The sequence below is a fragment of the Mirounga angustirostris genome, unplaced genomic scaffold (genome assembly GCF_029215605.1).
Source record: "Mirounga angustirostris isolate CCGP_5_RB_7025 unplaced genomic scaffold, mMirAng1.0.hap1 SCAF_13, whole genome shotgun sequence".
Lineage (NCBI taxonomy): Eukaryota > Metazoa > Chordata > Mammalia > Carnivora > Phocidae > Mirounga > Mirounga angustirostris.
The window spans coordinates 42,392,837-42,408,526 of NW_026991721.1; the positions used below are offsets into that span (position 1 = coordinate 42,392,837).

Below are 15,690 nucleotides of genomic sequence, written 5' to 3' on the forward strand. Positions count from 1 at the left end.
TTCATGAGGCTTTTTCTCTCAGTATTAACTTGTGTTCTCTTAAATTCTATTTTGTCCCTACAATAAAGTTTCCTTTGTTCTTGAGTTAGTTTGAGTAGGTTTCTGTTACTTATCATCAAGAAGCTTCATTAGACCACCTGCTTCCTTAGGTTGGGAGCCTTGTCTGCATTTCCAACTGTTGGCTGTGTCCCATTGCATATGGGAAGATCTCCTGGTTTTAATTCCCTCTAGACCTTGTTCTGGAGGTGGCACTGAACCAGCTTCTGCGGACATCCAGATAAGGCTGTTCCAAGGAAGGGGAAAAGTCCGATGACAAGAATAGGGTTGGTATGGGTATGGAGTTTTGTTGTGGCTCCTTTTTGATATGAGGGTGTAGTTATTATCCTCAAATTGTTTAGGGTCAACTTTGGGACAGAGGGCTAGGGCATATGGGGAGATGGCATTGTTCAGCAGGGCGAGGAAGGGCAGGAAGAGGCAGAGCCTGGGGAATGGCAAAGGAGTTGTATCTGCATTCTGTGGGTGTTCTCAGGCTGAGCAATGACATGATGAACTTGAACAATTAGAGTCACTAGCTTTTCTAGCGCCTGCAGAGGTTTTTCCATCTGAGGACAACCCCTGATTTTACTGAGGAGGAAATGAAGACCCAGCAATGAAACCATGGCAATGACAAGTAGCATTCAGTGAGTGCTTTCTACAGGGAAGGCTTTGCTCCAAGCACTTTACACATATCAGTACACTTAGTCCCCATGGTAACCCTCTGAAGTTGGTCCTATTACCACCCTCATTTCATAGAAGAGGAAACTGAGGCACCGAGGGGTTAAGTAGCTTGCCAAGGTCACACAGTAAGTGATGGAGCCAGGATTGAACACAGGAAATATTGATTCAGAGCCAATGCTTTTAGTTATTATACAGTTCTACTTCTCACAAGTACTGAAGATCATGGGAGCTTTATTGTTATAAATAAAAGCTGGTAATGAGTGTGTGCGTGTGTGGGTGTGAGTGACTTCCTCAACCAAATGAGGCAGCATGTCATGATCCATGGAAAACATGAGAAATAAGGCTAGGGTTTTAATTAGAGGAAAGTGATCACGTCTTAGAAACTCAAAAATCAGGAAAAACAAATGCTCGGTAGACATATGATTTAAGTGCTTTAAAGGAGACGAGAAAAGAAAATTCTCAAATCCTTTCTGCAAGTTCCCAGAGCCCTATACACTATTTAAGCTTTAAAGAAAAAGAACACCTGCTTGTTTATTGATTCTCATGCCACAGGTGGTGTGACAATCCTGCTGGCTGGCTTAAGCAATCTGCCAAAGCAAGGCCTCCTGAAATGAAATAATCGATGCCTATTTTAGGGCCCACCATTATCTGACCTCTTATGGTCAGGTAAGTTATGAATCCAGACTTACATGTTATATAAGTTATACATACATAACTTATATGTCCAGAGTTACATGTTATATAAAAGCTGGAGTGTTTTTTTTCTGGAGCATGTCCCATGAGTGAGTGGCCATTCAACCCTCATGGTTTTATGCAAAAAACATTCATGGCGGGCGCCTGGGTGGCTCAGTTGGTTAAGCGACTGCCTTCGGCTCAGGTCATGATCCTGGAGTCACTGGATCGAGTCCCGCATCGGGCTCCCTGCTCGGTGGGGAGCCTGCTTCTCCCTCTGACCCTCCCCCCTCTCATGTGCTCTCTCATTCTCTCTCTCTCAAATAAATAAATAAAATCTTTAAAAAAAACAACAACAAAAAAACCCAAAAAAAACCATTCATGGCTTGCTTGTCAATGAGTCAGTTCAGATATCTGTTGAGCACCTACTATGCATGAGACACCGTGTTAGGTGCTGGAGATATTAGGTGGCCATCTGGAGACACGAAACACTGAACTGATGCAAAAGCCCAGCTTTCTCCCTCCTCCCTCACACACAAACATGTCAGACAAAATACAACGGGCACATTTTTAAAAATACATAACTGAAAACTTAGAAACATTTAGAAAAATTTCCTGAATGCCAGCACTGGGGAGGAAAGCCTAACCCAGAGTAGTGAGCAGCCTGGCCTGCTGGTGGCCTGTGGGGGCCACGGACTGGGATGTGGGCCCCAGGGGCAGGGGTGGAGGTTTCAAAGCCACATGAGGGGAGAAGGGGAAGTCTTGAGCTGGCGTGCGATGAGATGTGGGAAGACCCCCAGCGGCATCAAGCTAGACGCTTTGAAGGGCTGCCCTGTTGATGAACAGGGGATGGGGAAACCTTCCACAAATCACAAGGAAGCTTGCGCTCTATCCGGGCCCCTGAGTAAAAATTCTCGTTCAGGGATTGGAAGCCCTGGGCTTTCTCATATGTAAGAGCAGAGTCCGTATTCACACTGGGTGTTCAGGGGGGATCTCCAAGCTGAGAAAGGACATAAAAATGTGGGTTGACAAGATGGAAATACGCTGTCCCCCCAAGCAAGCACCACACCTCGAGCACATAGGATGCCCACCGGAAAAAAAAGAAAAGCATCTGCTGGAGGTGAGCGAACAACCCAAAAGCAAAGGAAGAAACTAGTGACTGGGAGAGACATCAAGTTCAATTCAAAGGAAGATTAGTCCCTAAGACTTGGAGATAATAGAGTAACCTGAAAGAGACAATTAGACATGTTTAAAATTGAAGAGATAAAATAAACCATAATAAAGTGACAGAGTAGGTATGAACAGAAGCAGAGGTGGGTTTGAAAAGGAGACTCCAGCACCTGCCTTCAAGGGACACACCGCCTACCTGGGAGACAGAGAAGGAAATGGCAGGGACGATCCAGTTTAGGAGAGGGTCGGCATGGGGAGAGAAGGAAGCTGAGGGAAAGGGCTCTGGACCCAGCTTCCCCAAGTGACATGGAAACTAACATGTGTCTCTGGCCATGGGGACAGGGGCCATGAAAGCCCGGGCTGGTTCAGAAAATGGCATATCAAGGACTGCCACAGTCTAATACCTGCATTCTCCCAGCTGGTGCAGAGAGTCCCCTGAAGTCCAAGTACTTTATATGGGAATAGGTGTTCATGGACCTGCCTCTCTCACCTCACCTGTGAATTTCTCCAGCGAGGAGATGAAGGGCCCTCCATTCAACTCGGTCTCATGCTGGGCCACACTTACCCTCCCTCCCTCTCCTCTTGCCATACCAGTCTTCTCTGGGTTCTTAAAGCATGACAAGCTCTTTTCCATCCCAGGGCCTTTGCACACGCCATTGTCACCATCTGGAATGACCTTTTCCTTATGCTTTTCTTTTGGGTCTCAGCTTGATGGTCACTCCTCGGGGAGACCTTTCCTGGACACCCTAATTCCAAGGTCCCTCCCTAACACTGCTTTCTTTGTCACCTCTTATTGGTTTCTTTTTACTTACTTTCTAATTATTTAGTTTTCTCCTTGTCTCCCCTGCTAGAACGTAGACTCCATACAGGCAGGGAATCATCTGCTCACTTCTGTATCTGTAATGCCTGGCATTTGGTGGGTGTTCAGTAAAGTTGAGTGCCTAAATGAATACACTCAAGAAACATTCATGAAGCAGATAACACTACCCAGCTCAGAGGATACGATGATGGAAGCACAGATTGGAACTTTGCAGTTTAGTGAGGGAGACACATCCGACAAGGACTTACAGTAAATGTGATGGTGATGGTGGTGACGACAGGGGAGGTACTGAGCACTGTGCGAGCGCCTGGCAAGGGCACCCACTTTGTACAAAATTAGAGAAGGCTTCCAGGAAGAAGCAACATTTAAGTTGAGCCTGGAAGGATACTTAGGAGTTCACCAGGTGAAGGGGAGCTGGAAGATGTTCCAGGCTGAGGGAAGACCCAGATGCAAGAGGGGCATGGCTCTTTGGGAAGACTGAACACGGTTCTTGATGGGCAAAACTTAGAGCTGCAGCAAGAAATAAGACAGGAGAAGCGAGACAAGGCTGGATCATGGAGGGGTTTCAAGCTATGATAAGGAGTTTGAACTTGATCTTAGGGTCAGTGAGGACATCTTAGTCAGAGGGAATGGCATAATCTCATTGGTGTTTTATTGAAATGGCCCTGGAGCAGTGTGGATAAGAGGAAGAGGATTGGAGTCAGGGAGATCAGAAAACTAGTGCAGGACATGAGGATGTCTTAGATGGAGCAGTGGTGATGAGGGAGTGAACTGGATGAATTTAGGACAGATGGCCAGAGTTGGGGCAGGGGAGAGAATAAAGGATGATGAGTAGGTTTCTAGCATGACCAACATGGTGAATGGGGCGCCATCTTGGGGCCATGTCTGGCAGAGAACCAGACACCTAGTACACACATCATAAGTGTGTGCTTGATAACGTGGAAATGGACTCAGCGCAACGTCTTCATAACAGAGTATATGTCCGCTCACTGTCAGTTCCTGGCTCTACCTACAAGTGTGACCTAACGTTCCCTACTGCCTCCACCTGCCTTGGGTTGCCTATTTGTGACTTGTCAGTCTAGCCTGAGCTCAGTAGTTCTAATCCACAGTCCCTACTCACCAATAGGACACTCTGTTTCTCTGCTAAGAAGTGTGCATTGCGCCTTTCCCCCACTCTCTCTGACCACCAGAGTTTTGGCAATAATGCTACTGTGATTTTTCATTAATTTTCTTGGTTGTTTTGTAGTTATCGTAACAGTAAAATTTATACTCAATAATATTATTACAATTTTCCTCTACTAATGGGATTATTATTTTTGTTCATTTGTGTTTGAAAGCCATTAGCATAAGATTTACCGCCAACAATATCTACTGTGATTTTTAATGCCCTTGAAACTTGCAAGTGAGCGATAAGTCTATAATAAGACAATGCTAGTAAGCATATAAATGTCTTTCTTGGGAAAAGAGGGCTTTTTTTTTTTTTTTTTTTCATCCTGGTTGGACTCAGGTTCTTTGATAGAGAGATTGGTAGGATATAAGGCATTAAAGGCTGAGAACACTGGGTTAGTTTGTAGATGTATTCAAACAAGTTCCCAGTTATTCAGAGGACACTTTTATATTCTAGGAGGATTCATATTCTTGCTGCTTTTTATGTTGCTCCTTACCTGACAGAAAAACATAATAAATTATGTGTGTGCAGGGAACAATATTGAAAACTCTGAAATGTTTGGAAAAGAAGGGATCTGGAAATCACGCTATCCGACTGACTTTCCAAGGGGCTGGGGGCTTGCTGCACTCATAGTGGAGCCCTGGAAACAGGGTGAAAGGAGTTTCTCTGTGGGGCAGCTGTGGGGGGCAGGGAAGTGGACGCCAGGGCTGGTTTCAAGGGTGTGTGCCCAGCAGCCTCCCAGGGCCCCATGCTGTGAAATTCACAGCATCACCACCTTAGAATTCTTAAGTCTTGAATAAGGACCCCACTTTGCACGAGGCCCTGCAAATGATATATGTGGGACTGTGTACAAGCGTTGGAGCGAGGCAGATTTGGGTTCCAGTTCTAGTATTCTCTAGCTATTGACCGTGCCTCAGCTTCCTTATCTGTAAAACAGGGCTGATGCTATTGTCTTCTCAGACTAGACGTGAGAGCTAAAAGTAGATATCCAGCACCAGGGGGCCTGCAAGGTGGTGACACACCCTCAGATATGCTCACTGGAATTTTAACTCCCATGTGCAGGCCTCATCATTAAACTTATTATTATGACTTAATGTTGGGAATACTAGCCAGCTGGGATAGGCAGACTGTGGCACAGAAGCTAATCCCATGTGTCCTGGTTAGGAACACGCCAAGCAAAGAATGTTTCCCTAAGGGGGACACTCTAAGGCTGGGGGTCCCATCCATCAGCTTCCAACCTTTGTGCTGCTATAACACATGATAAATAATGTTTTTTGGCATAACCGGTCCCAGTTTCTCATGACTCATATACATGTTTTTCTTCTCCCCAGAAATCTCTCAAGAAAGACAATGAAGGAGACTGGCATTATTATGAAGATGCCCTTGACCTTGATCTAATGCATTTGCAAACTTTAGTAGTTCAACTATTATTTGTAACAAATGTTGTTTTTTAATTTTTTTTACCACACCACACAACGGGACTCGATAAGCCAGTGTACCACCGAGGAACGTGGACCCTCGTGGTCCCAAACAAAGGATCCCACCCCCCCCCATGACAGGCTGGACAGACCAGGACCAAGCTGGAGCCTTCCATGGCTTGGCAGATGTTGCACTGTGCTCTAGCCTGAATGCGTGATGCCAGCCATGAGGCATGGCGGTGGGGTCCGAGAAACACTGACTAGTTGGTTGGATACCCTTGTGATGAATAGCGTGCAATCTTAAAACATCTGGTTAGGGGCGGCTGGGTGGCTCAGTCGTTAAGCGCCTGCCTTCAGCTCAGGTCATGATCCCAGGATCCTGGGATCGAGCCCCACATCGGGTTCCCTGCTCGGCAGGAAGCCTGCTTCTCCCTCTCCCACTCCCCCTGCTTGTGTTCCCTCTCTCACTGTGTCTCTCTCTGTCAAATAAATAAATAAAATCTTAAAAAAAAACAAAACAAAAAAACACATCTGTTTAAACATTTCCCCCCCAAGAATGTAGAAAAGGCTTTAAATCAAATTAATTAGAAACATAAGCATTTTTGGACTCTGGTCCAAAAGGATTCCTCAGGGGATTATAGGAGGCGTCAGGGTGACTTTTGTTGCCTTCAGTTTAAGATTTGTGGGCAGCCCGGAGTCCCGATGGGAGACTTCAAAGGGAAGCACTGGGGGCCTCAGCTGTGCTTGCCCTCCCATGCTGCTCAGGCTTCTGGGCACATACACATCATGACACGTGGGCCTCCTGTAGTCTCAGATGTGGGACAGCCTCGCAGTGACCTGTGGTGTGAAATGACCACAGCCCAAGCGTGGTTTGCTCCTTCCTAACTCCCTCCTGAGCACTTGGGGGCAGTGAGCCCCAACTGCCCACTGAGCTCTCTCAGGCCTGAAGGGCTTCCGTGGGTGACGATGGCCAAAGCTGGCCTGTCACCTCTCCACAGTGCAGCAGTGGATGGCCACAGAAAAGCTGCAACTCTTCTTCCCAGATCCCTCGTTGGCCTCTTTCTAGTGCTTTGGATGAGGGACAATAGAGCACTGTCAGTCAAACAAGTCAGAAAGAACGACGGGCGATTTCGTCCTCATCTCTCCATGGGATGAGTGGGACCTAGATGGTGGCACAGCTCCTGGGCCCACGTAACACGGTACGTACGTGGTGCGTAGAAGATGCTTCAGTCTGTAACTATTATGACTAATGACCAACGAGTTTGTCAAACGCCTCAAGGCACGGTCACAAAAAGCAAGTGCTGATAAACAGTTTATTTTCATGGTGATTCTGAAATGGTGATTTCGGTTTGGATGACTTCAGTGTCACTCCCCTGACCCTCTCTCAAGGATCATAGCAAGAAAACTGAAAGCCACTGCATCGACTCTCAGGAGACCAGAGACACGGCATCCCACCCAGGAGGCCACAGCAGCGGCCTTTAGCAAAAACTGGAGAAAACGCAAATCCGGTCAGGGAAAATCTGAGACAAGAGGGACCTGTGTGTCTCTGTCCTCAACTTGACTTAACCCCCCCCCCCCCCCCCCCCGCAAACTCAGCAAATAGATTTTGCTTCCTAGGGCACCGATCTTCCAGCACATCGTACTATAAACTTCAAGGCCCCAGAAAAGAAATCTAAGGGATGCTTTGACTCTGTTCCTGGTGTTTGGTCATTCTGTGATTGTTTTTCTTACCTGTTGCCGAATTTCTTCCTCCATTTTCACGGGTGAGCCCAATTCTGCCACTTGTTTGACACCTTCGCTCGCATAGCCTCCGTACTCCCACAGCACGTAATTCTTGGAGTGGGATCCACCAATGATTGCAGACCAGTGATTGGCCCGACCTGGGAAAGCCAATCAGGATGCAGGGATCAGTGCAGCTATGGCGAAAACGTGAGCCCCTTAAATGCTGGGAGGAAAGTGTAATTCGACAATCATTCAACTGTGCGGGTAAGCACCTACTCTGTGTTAGGCCCTGTGCTCTTCAGAGATGAATAAGACCATCTGTGGAAGCAAGAAGGTCTTGGGGATATGCAGACAGGACAACAACAGATCCTGAGCGAGACACAGAGGCAGCCCAGAATGATGACTTCTGTCTGGGAGGGTTTCAGAGAGGGGGACAACTTTGAGGCTTTGAAAGGCTGATCGGATTTGTAAGACAGAATGGAGAGGAGAGGCTATTTCTGGCAGACTCAGAAGCATTAAATAACATCGTGTGTTTGGGGGGCCATAAATAATTCAGTATTGCTGTGTCACCAACTGTCAGGGGAGAGGTAGGAAGCAATGCCAGAGAGGTAGGAAGGAGCCTGCTCATGGATGGCTCTGCTTTCAATGCTTCAGGAGTTCGCATGTCATTTGAAAGGGTCTGAAACCACTGAAGGGTCCTGAGCAGGGCAACGGCATGATCACATTTGAATTTTAGATAAACCATCCAGGCAGCAGTGTGAAGAATGCATTAGAGGGAGCAAAATGGGAGTGTAGAGCTGTGGTGGGAGAGCATGAGCAGGGAGCCAAGGGTAAAGGGAGTGAGTGGGGAGTAGGCTTGGGCAATTCTCAGAAATGAGCAGGGTTGACTTTGAGCTGGCTTTTCTGTGCCTTCCAGGATGAGGGGCAGGTGAGCTAGCCCTGCGAGAGGATGGGGCAGGCAGTCTGGATATGTGGAAGGCACTGGTCCACAGTGGTCCACTGAGGATCATGGGGGAGGGGGCCCATCGGGGTGCAGGAGGGAACCACTGGGTGACGTGTGGGAGAACAGAACAAGATCTGGACAGGACCAAGACAAAACTGACTGAGGGGTTTTCAAAGTGCCAGGGGGAGGAAGGAGAGGGACGGAGAGTCAACATCAGCACTGCACTGGGTTTGTTTCTGCATGTGATGAGTGTTGACGCACGCACATACTCACATACACACATACACACACATATAATACATATATTATAAATATATACATACACATATAATATACATATAATATATACACATGTATATACGCACATGTAATATATACATAAAATATACATATATAGCATATATATACACATGTATATATATTAATTACTGGTTAAGTAACATACAGTTCATCATAAGGCCAGTTCAGCTCTCAGCCATTCTTGGTTGGCTAATAATGCCCTGAGTTAAAGAACGTTTTCAGGCATAGTGAAGAGGAAAAGTGGAACTGGGTGGACACAAGGGACACATGTGACCTGGGGTGACAGAACTCCACTCCACCCACCACGTAAGAAGACCATTCTGAACGGGGCCTGATCCTGTTTGCATCAGCTCCCTGCTACCCTGGAGCCCTCTGCTGCAGGGGCACATCGAGAACTCAGGTGCCAAGCCCCGCTCCCGGACTGCTGAGGGCAGCCATGCCTCCCCGCCCCCGCCCCACGCAGGCAGATGACATCACTAGGTCCGCCTGCCCAATTGCTTGCTCATTATTTCCTCCACACCGGGGAAATGCAAACACTGTGTTCACCCATCAGTTCCCTAGAGAAGACAGATAGATATGTGGCCAGACTGTCCTAGCTGTCATCCAAGCCAGGAGCACTGCTTGTGGAGGGGCAAGGGCTGGGAGCCACTCGTGACCTTTGGTTCATGCTGTGAACCCAGGGAGACCAGCTTCAGCATTTCCTGTTCCCTCTGCCTTGTTCCACCGAAATGGCCCCTTTTCCCAGACCCATCCTACCTACAATTCTGTACCTCTGGGGCTTAGCACATGCTGTTCCCCTTGGCTCTCTTCCTGCTTGGCTTGGCCAACTCTCATCCCTCCTTCATGATTTACCCAGAAGTCCCCCAAGGTCCCCCTAGACTGACCTAAGTCTTGTCTCCTGTCTCCCCACAGCACAGATAACACGTATGATCACCGCGACAGGTCTGTTTCCCCACCAGACTGTCACGTCCCTGAGGAGACCTGTCTTCAGCACTGTGTCCCCAGTGCCCAGCACTGTGTCTGATGCACTGTGAGTGGTCAGTGCATGTTTTCAAAAGGATTTCATCCAAACAATCAAAAGGGAAGGTAGGTAGTATACGTGCTTGAAGCATTTGGGAGCAGGCTTGCACAGATTTGATTTAATGTGATTAAATTCAAGTCTCAGGTCAGCAGAGTTCCTGACACCTACTGGGCTAACACACTCAGCTCACCTGCATGCTGTTAAAAACAAACACCACCACCACCACCACCAAAGAAAGGCATTGGTCTTACAGCCTGCAGACAAGGATTCAAATGCTAGCACTGCCACTTTCTAGCTAGGTCAACTTGGTCAAATTCTAATTATTTCATTTCCCTGAGTCTCAGCTCCCACCTCTGTAATTCAAGGATGATAATGCCTATCTTACTGCCTATTATAAGAATTAAATTCCATTTTTAAAAGATGAGATAATATATGGGAAATCACTACTGCCACACAATAGACACTCAATAATTACAATTTCCTCCTTTCCTGGTTGTTAGGGAGGCTACAAAAATGAGTAAAACATGAAACTTGCCTTTTATTCAGTATAGGAGATAAGAAATCTATGTACTGTGGGATAAGAGAAGAGACTAGGAACGAGCACAATCATAGGGAGATGAGGGGATGGACCCAGATGGATCTTTCTGATTTATTCATTCGGCTTCCATTTACTGTTCCAAGCGCAGTGGCAGGTCCTGGCCACTGACGGGAATTGGATAGGTGCTTGTCCTGGAGGGACTCATGGTCTGGGGGGGGGGGGGGGGGGGACAGATGGCTCAGCAGATTACTTACAATCCAGCATGGGCAGGGATATTATAGAAACAAGAACACAGAGCAGAGGGGATGGAGCAGCTAACTGCAAAGTCCCCAAATCCAAAGAATCCAAGTCCAAAGGCATGAGTGCAGAGAAACAGGTGCCTCAAGAATGGGATCTGTCAGGGGCGCCTGGGTGGCTCAGTTGGTTAAGTGACTGCCTTCGGCTCAGGTCATGATTCTGGAGTCCCGGGATCGAGTCCCACATCGGGCTCCCTGCTCGGCAGGGGGTCTGCTTCCCCCTCTGACCCTTCCCCTCTCATGCTCTCTGTCTCCCATTCTCTCTCTCAGATAAATAAATAAAATCTTTAAAAAAAAAGAAAAAAAAGAATGGGATCTGTCTTTATGGTTTCTTACATTTGAATACAATGTCATTGTACCAGTCCAACTTTCTGATCAGTTTAGTTGTTAATTTCCTATACCGGTCTTGCAAATTACCACATTAATTCAAATTTCAACCCACTGAATGACATCAACCACATAATAGATATCTGACAGGTACTAGGCTAGGGGAAGGACCAGACTCTATCCTCCCTGGGGGGACGAGGCAGGAAACCATGGAAAACAATCTGCAACATTACAAAGGGTGATGACTTCAGGTGAGTGGCAGTCACTCGGGGGCAGAATGGTACAGGGAGTAGAGGCATTGGTGACCAAGAGCCAAAAGAACTGGACTCCAGGCCTCCCTGCATGACCATGAATCAGAGCCTCAGTTTACCTTTTAAAAATAGGGGTAATAATTACTAGTCGGACTATTGCTCAGAGTTGTGCAAATTAATTGGGCTAGTTTTGGAAAGAACTATGAAAACTATAAAGAACTGTACAATGCGAAATTCTCAGTATTATTATGGATGGAAAGCATAATGAGAATCCACAAGAGGAATCCAAATATGATGGAGGAGCAAGGAAACTTTCCCAGTGGAAGGAGGCTCCCATGAGAAGACTGGCAGGACAGGAGAAGCAGGAATTCCAGTGATGACATATATAAGAGGATTAAACACCTATTAGGTGTCAGGTATAATGCTTTCTGAGGGGTAACCCTCTCTACACCCTCATTCTCATTTTATAGATAAGAAAACTGAGACCCAGAGATGTGAAGGAAGCTGCCAAAGCTCACAGAGCTAGCAAGGGTCAAAACTAGGGTTCAAACCCAGGTCTGCCTGACCCCAGAGCACATGCTCTTTTCCCTACATTGCACTGAGAGGTCAAGAAGGAGAGGAGACTGTTTGATGGACTGGAGGGATAGAAGGCAAAAAGAGAAGATGGAAAAGAAAGTCAGGACTGGGTTGAGGAGAGTGCTGAGTGCCCACCATGAGAGGGGGGATATAGGATGGAAATTTCCTTCTGGGAAGAACCATACGATGATAGTTAACATGCATTGAGCCTTTAGTAAGTGCCAGGCACTGTGCCAAGGACTGACCTACATTATCACATTAAACACTCAGAAAAAGAACCTCCTCTGACACAGAGGCTATCAGAATTCCCATTTTTCACATGAGGAAACCCAGGCTCAGAGAGGTCAAGTGAGTTAACCCAAGATCACAGAGTCGATGAGTGAGGACACTGGGATTCAAGGTCAAATCTGTCTGGGGCCAGAGCTGTGCTCTCGACCACACTGCATCAGGCCACGCCCAGTGATGGGAAGGGAGAAGGCCCAGGGTGAGGAGACCCATCAACACTCCCTGTGTGAGTTGTGTAGGGTTTGACTTAGGGCAGCGGAGAGGGAAAGCAGAAACAGGATCAGAGGTATGAGCCAATAAGAGAGAAGATTGGACAGACTTCAGGAGGCAGTTTGGGGTAGTAGTTAAAGCTCTGGTGTTTGAATCAGACCATCGTGTATTCTAGGCTCAGTTCTGAAGCTCAGTTCTAGATTGGACAAGTCAGTAATCACTCTCAAACTCAGCTTCTTCATCTGGATATTGACATGACCAGTCTCTTGGTGTTGTTCTAAAGCTAAAGTCCATGAAGTCATGACTGGTGGCTGGAACACAAAGTGGGTCTAATAAATCTTAGCCAGTCAAATTAAATATGAAGAGGATGGATGGGGCAAATCCAGACAAGTTTCTGGAAGGCATGGGAAACAAAAAATATCTGAGTAGGTGATTGGAAGGCAGTTTGGTTTAGAATTGGTGGGTAGAGAGGACAGAATATCAGATGCAAGGACCTGAAGCTGAAAGAAAAACCAGGAGGGAATCCTCTAAATGGGACTCAGTGGTCTGGGGCCTGAGAATGAGGTGGCTCAGCAGACCCAGTTAGCTGGGACATGGAGAAGTGCAGCACTGGGCCCCAGCATCCTCTAGGAAATAAGGGAGGAAGGAGAGGGAGAAGCCACAGGTATCGGGGGGCCTGGGGAGAAGGAGACAAGGTTCATGCTGTGGCTTAAAGGGATGCTCAAGGGGGCTACAACTGAGGTCCTTGGTGGAACACTCGGGCTTCAGCTTTGGGGTCAGGGTCAGGGGCAGAGAAACAAGACTATCGCCAACCTCTTTGGCTCTCAGGTAAGGCCAAAGCTCTTTGGTTTAGCATGCCTCTCTCTGGTTCCAGCAGTGTTCTGTGGCCTCCACATACCAGGGTCTAGATGTTTATTCCCAATGTTTATTCCCAAGCATCTGAGGCATAGATGGGACAGAGGCAGGTGGGAAGCTGGGAGGAAGAAATAATTAGACACATGAGTTTGAGATACTGATGGGCAACCACGTGCATTTGTCTGAAAAGCCCTTCCAGGGAGATGTCCTGAATGTAAGTGTAGTAAGCTCACTTCTGACACCTTTTCTGCTGTCATTGCTGGTGCTAAGTTACCAGTGATGCCTAAATTCACAATGATGCTGAAAAGGCCATCGCTGATGAAAGAAGAACCGTGTCCGGCTTTTTGTCTCGTGCTGCACATAGATGGATTCTCTGAAGTTTTCTGCCTTTGGCAGGTATTCAGCAACAGCCCAACTTTGCTGGCCTGCTTTGTCAGTGGCTGCATTCCCCTGCCAATCTCAGTCCTGTGGAAAGTCACCCACGCATTTCCTTGACATAACATTCATAGCGTTTCCCTGGAGAACGTCCTACAGCCTTGGTGTCTAGATTGCTACAACCTCCCGTTATCCAATCTCAGCCTCACCTACTGTATCTCAGCAAATCTTGGTTTTTGGCACTGGTTGGGTCCTTATGGATCTGCTATGGTCACTGCACTGAAGCTTCTCCAGTCCTTAAGTCCTGCTGCCTGTCCTCCTTTTATGTCTAAGTGGATAATCTTGTCACTGAACTCTTCCGGGAAGACCCAGGTCAACCCATCCCCAGACTTTTCCAGGCACCGTGTGGCCAGTGACCAGCAGAAAAATGCCGTGGGCCTGCCAGCCCTATTCATAAAAGCTGTCTTGGATCTCACTTCGCTCTTGCCCTTGCCGTTCTCACCCTAGGCTCACTTCCAGGATCTGCCTGGGTTTTGATGCTTTGGATTTGGCTACAGAACTTGGCTCCTCTGGGTTTGCCCCTGGGTGCTGCACAGGACACAGCTTGCACTTGCCCTCTGGCTCTTCCTGCCCTTGGCTGCTTCAGGAGCTCACTCTGACCAAGCTATTCAGGTTTTCAGGATCCCGTCCCGGGATGGCCTCCTGGAAAAAACCCTGCATGGGGAGATCTGTCAGGTTGGCCAGAAAATCTTCAACTTTCTTTCTGCCTTCTTCACTCAGCTAGCCTTTTTCCCTTCCTTCAGGTCTTCAGAAAAATGTCACTTTTCCTTTCCAGGGAAAACCTTTGCACTTACAGAATTGATCATATTCTTTTGCATTTTCTCTGAGGTTTCTAATAATAATATTCTGTTAATTCATTCACTAAATAAATGTTTACTAGGCATACTATGTGCTAGGTTAGAAATCAACAAGCCACAGCCCACTGCTTGTTTTTTTTTCCAATAAAGTTTTATATTTCACATGTTATTTATGTATTATTTATGGCTGCTTTCCTGCTACACAAGCAGAGTTGAGTAGTTATGAGAGAGACTGCCTGGCCTGCAAACCCTAAAATATTTACTATCTGGTCCTTTAGAGAGAAAGTTTGACAGTCTGTGCTCTGGAGACTCTGAGCAGACTCAGACTTGGTCCTGGTCCTTGAGATGTTCAGTTTGGAAGGTGGGGTGAAGCATATGGAGGACAGGTCACAACAGGTAATTACAATGGCATGTATATGATACAGTTTTCATGAAGGCAACACAGAGTGACATAAAAACACAAATGGGGGCTATTCAGCCCAGACTGTACCAGAGAGAGCTTCCTGGAGGACAGGACAGCTAGCTACCTTCTGAAGGATAAGTAGGAGATAACAAGGCAATTAGGGGGAAGGAGGAAGGTATTTTTTGTAGAAGGACCAGTATGTGCAAAAGCAGAGCATGAGAGGAAGCCAGAGGTACATGGAAAACCATAAGGTAGGTCAAGGTAGAGGGAGAAAGAGAGAGAGAGAGAGAGAGTGTATTTGTAAAGAAAGAATGATCAATGATGAAGCCAGTCAGCCAGGCAGATCAGAAAGGATATGAATGTCTTAATAAAAAGTTTTTATTTTATCTTGAAGGCAGTATGAAGTAGAGAAGAAAATATGATTGTTTTGTCTACAGACAACCTCCAAATTTATATACGCTCACACAACTTCTGCTTCTCACTCTGATGGTCCAAATGGCACTGGACTAGCCCTCTCAACATAAGGGATGATAAAATTGGGTAAAATGTATGAAGCACCAAATTTCAGAAAATAGATAGCAAAACACTATGACCCCTGAGAGAAGGGTAACAGAAGAGCTGAGCCCCATGTTTGTCCTGGACATTTTCTGGTTTGTGGTACAGGAAGGTGGAACACAACAGAGCATGACAATCTGGCTGAGCTGAGGAGGTAAAGATAGGACTTTGAAGCTACTGAGGTAGATAGGATTTACTGGCAAAAATATCA

The 15,690-nt window shown here is 46.8% G+C and overlaps 1 protein-coding gene across 1 annotated transcript in view; it reads right to left on the reverse strand.

Moving 5' to 3' along the window:
* Positions 1–15,690, reverse strand: part of SPON1 (spondin 1) — a 244,851-nt gene that overhangs the window by 101,757 nt on the left and 127,404 nt on the right. Inside the window, exon 6 of the mRNA XM_045894085.3 lies at positions 7,697–7,845. Within this exon, the coding sequence (XP_045750041.1) occupies positions 7,697–7,845 (149 nt within the window). The remainder of the gene's footprint in view (positions 1–7,696; positions 7,846–15,690) is intronic.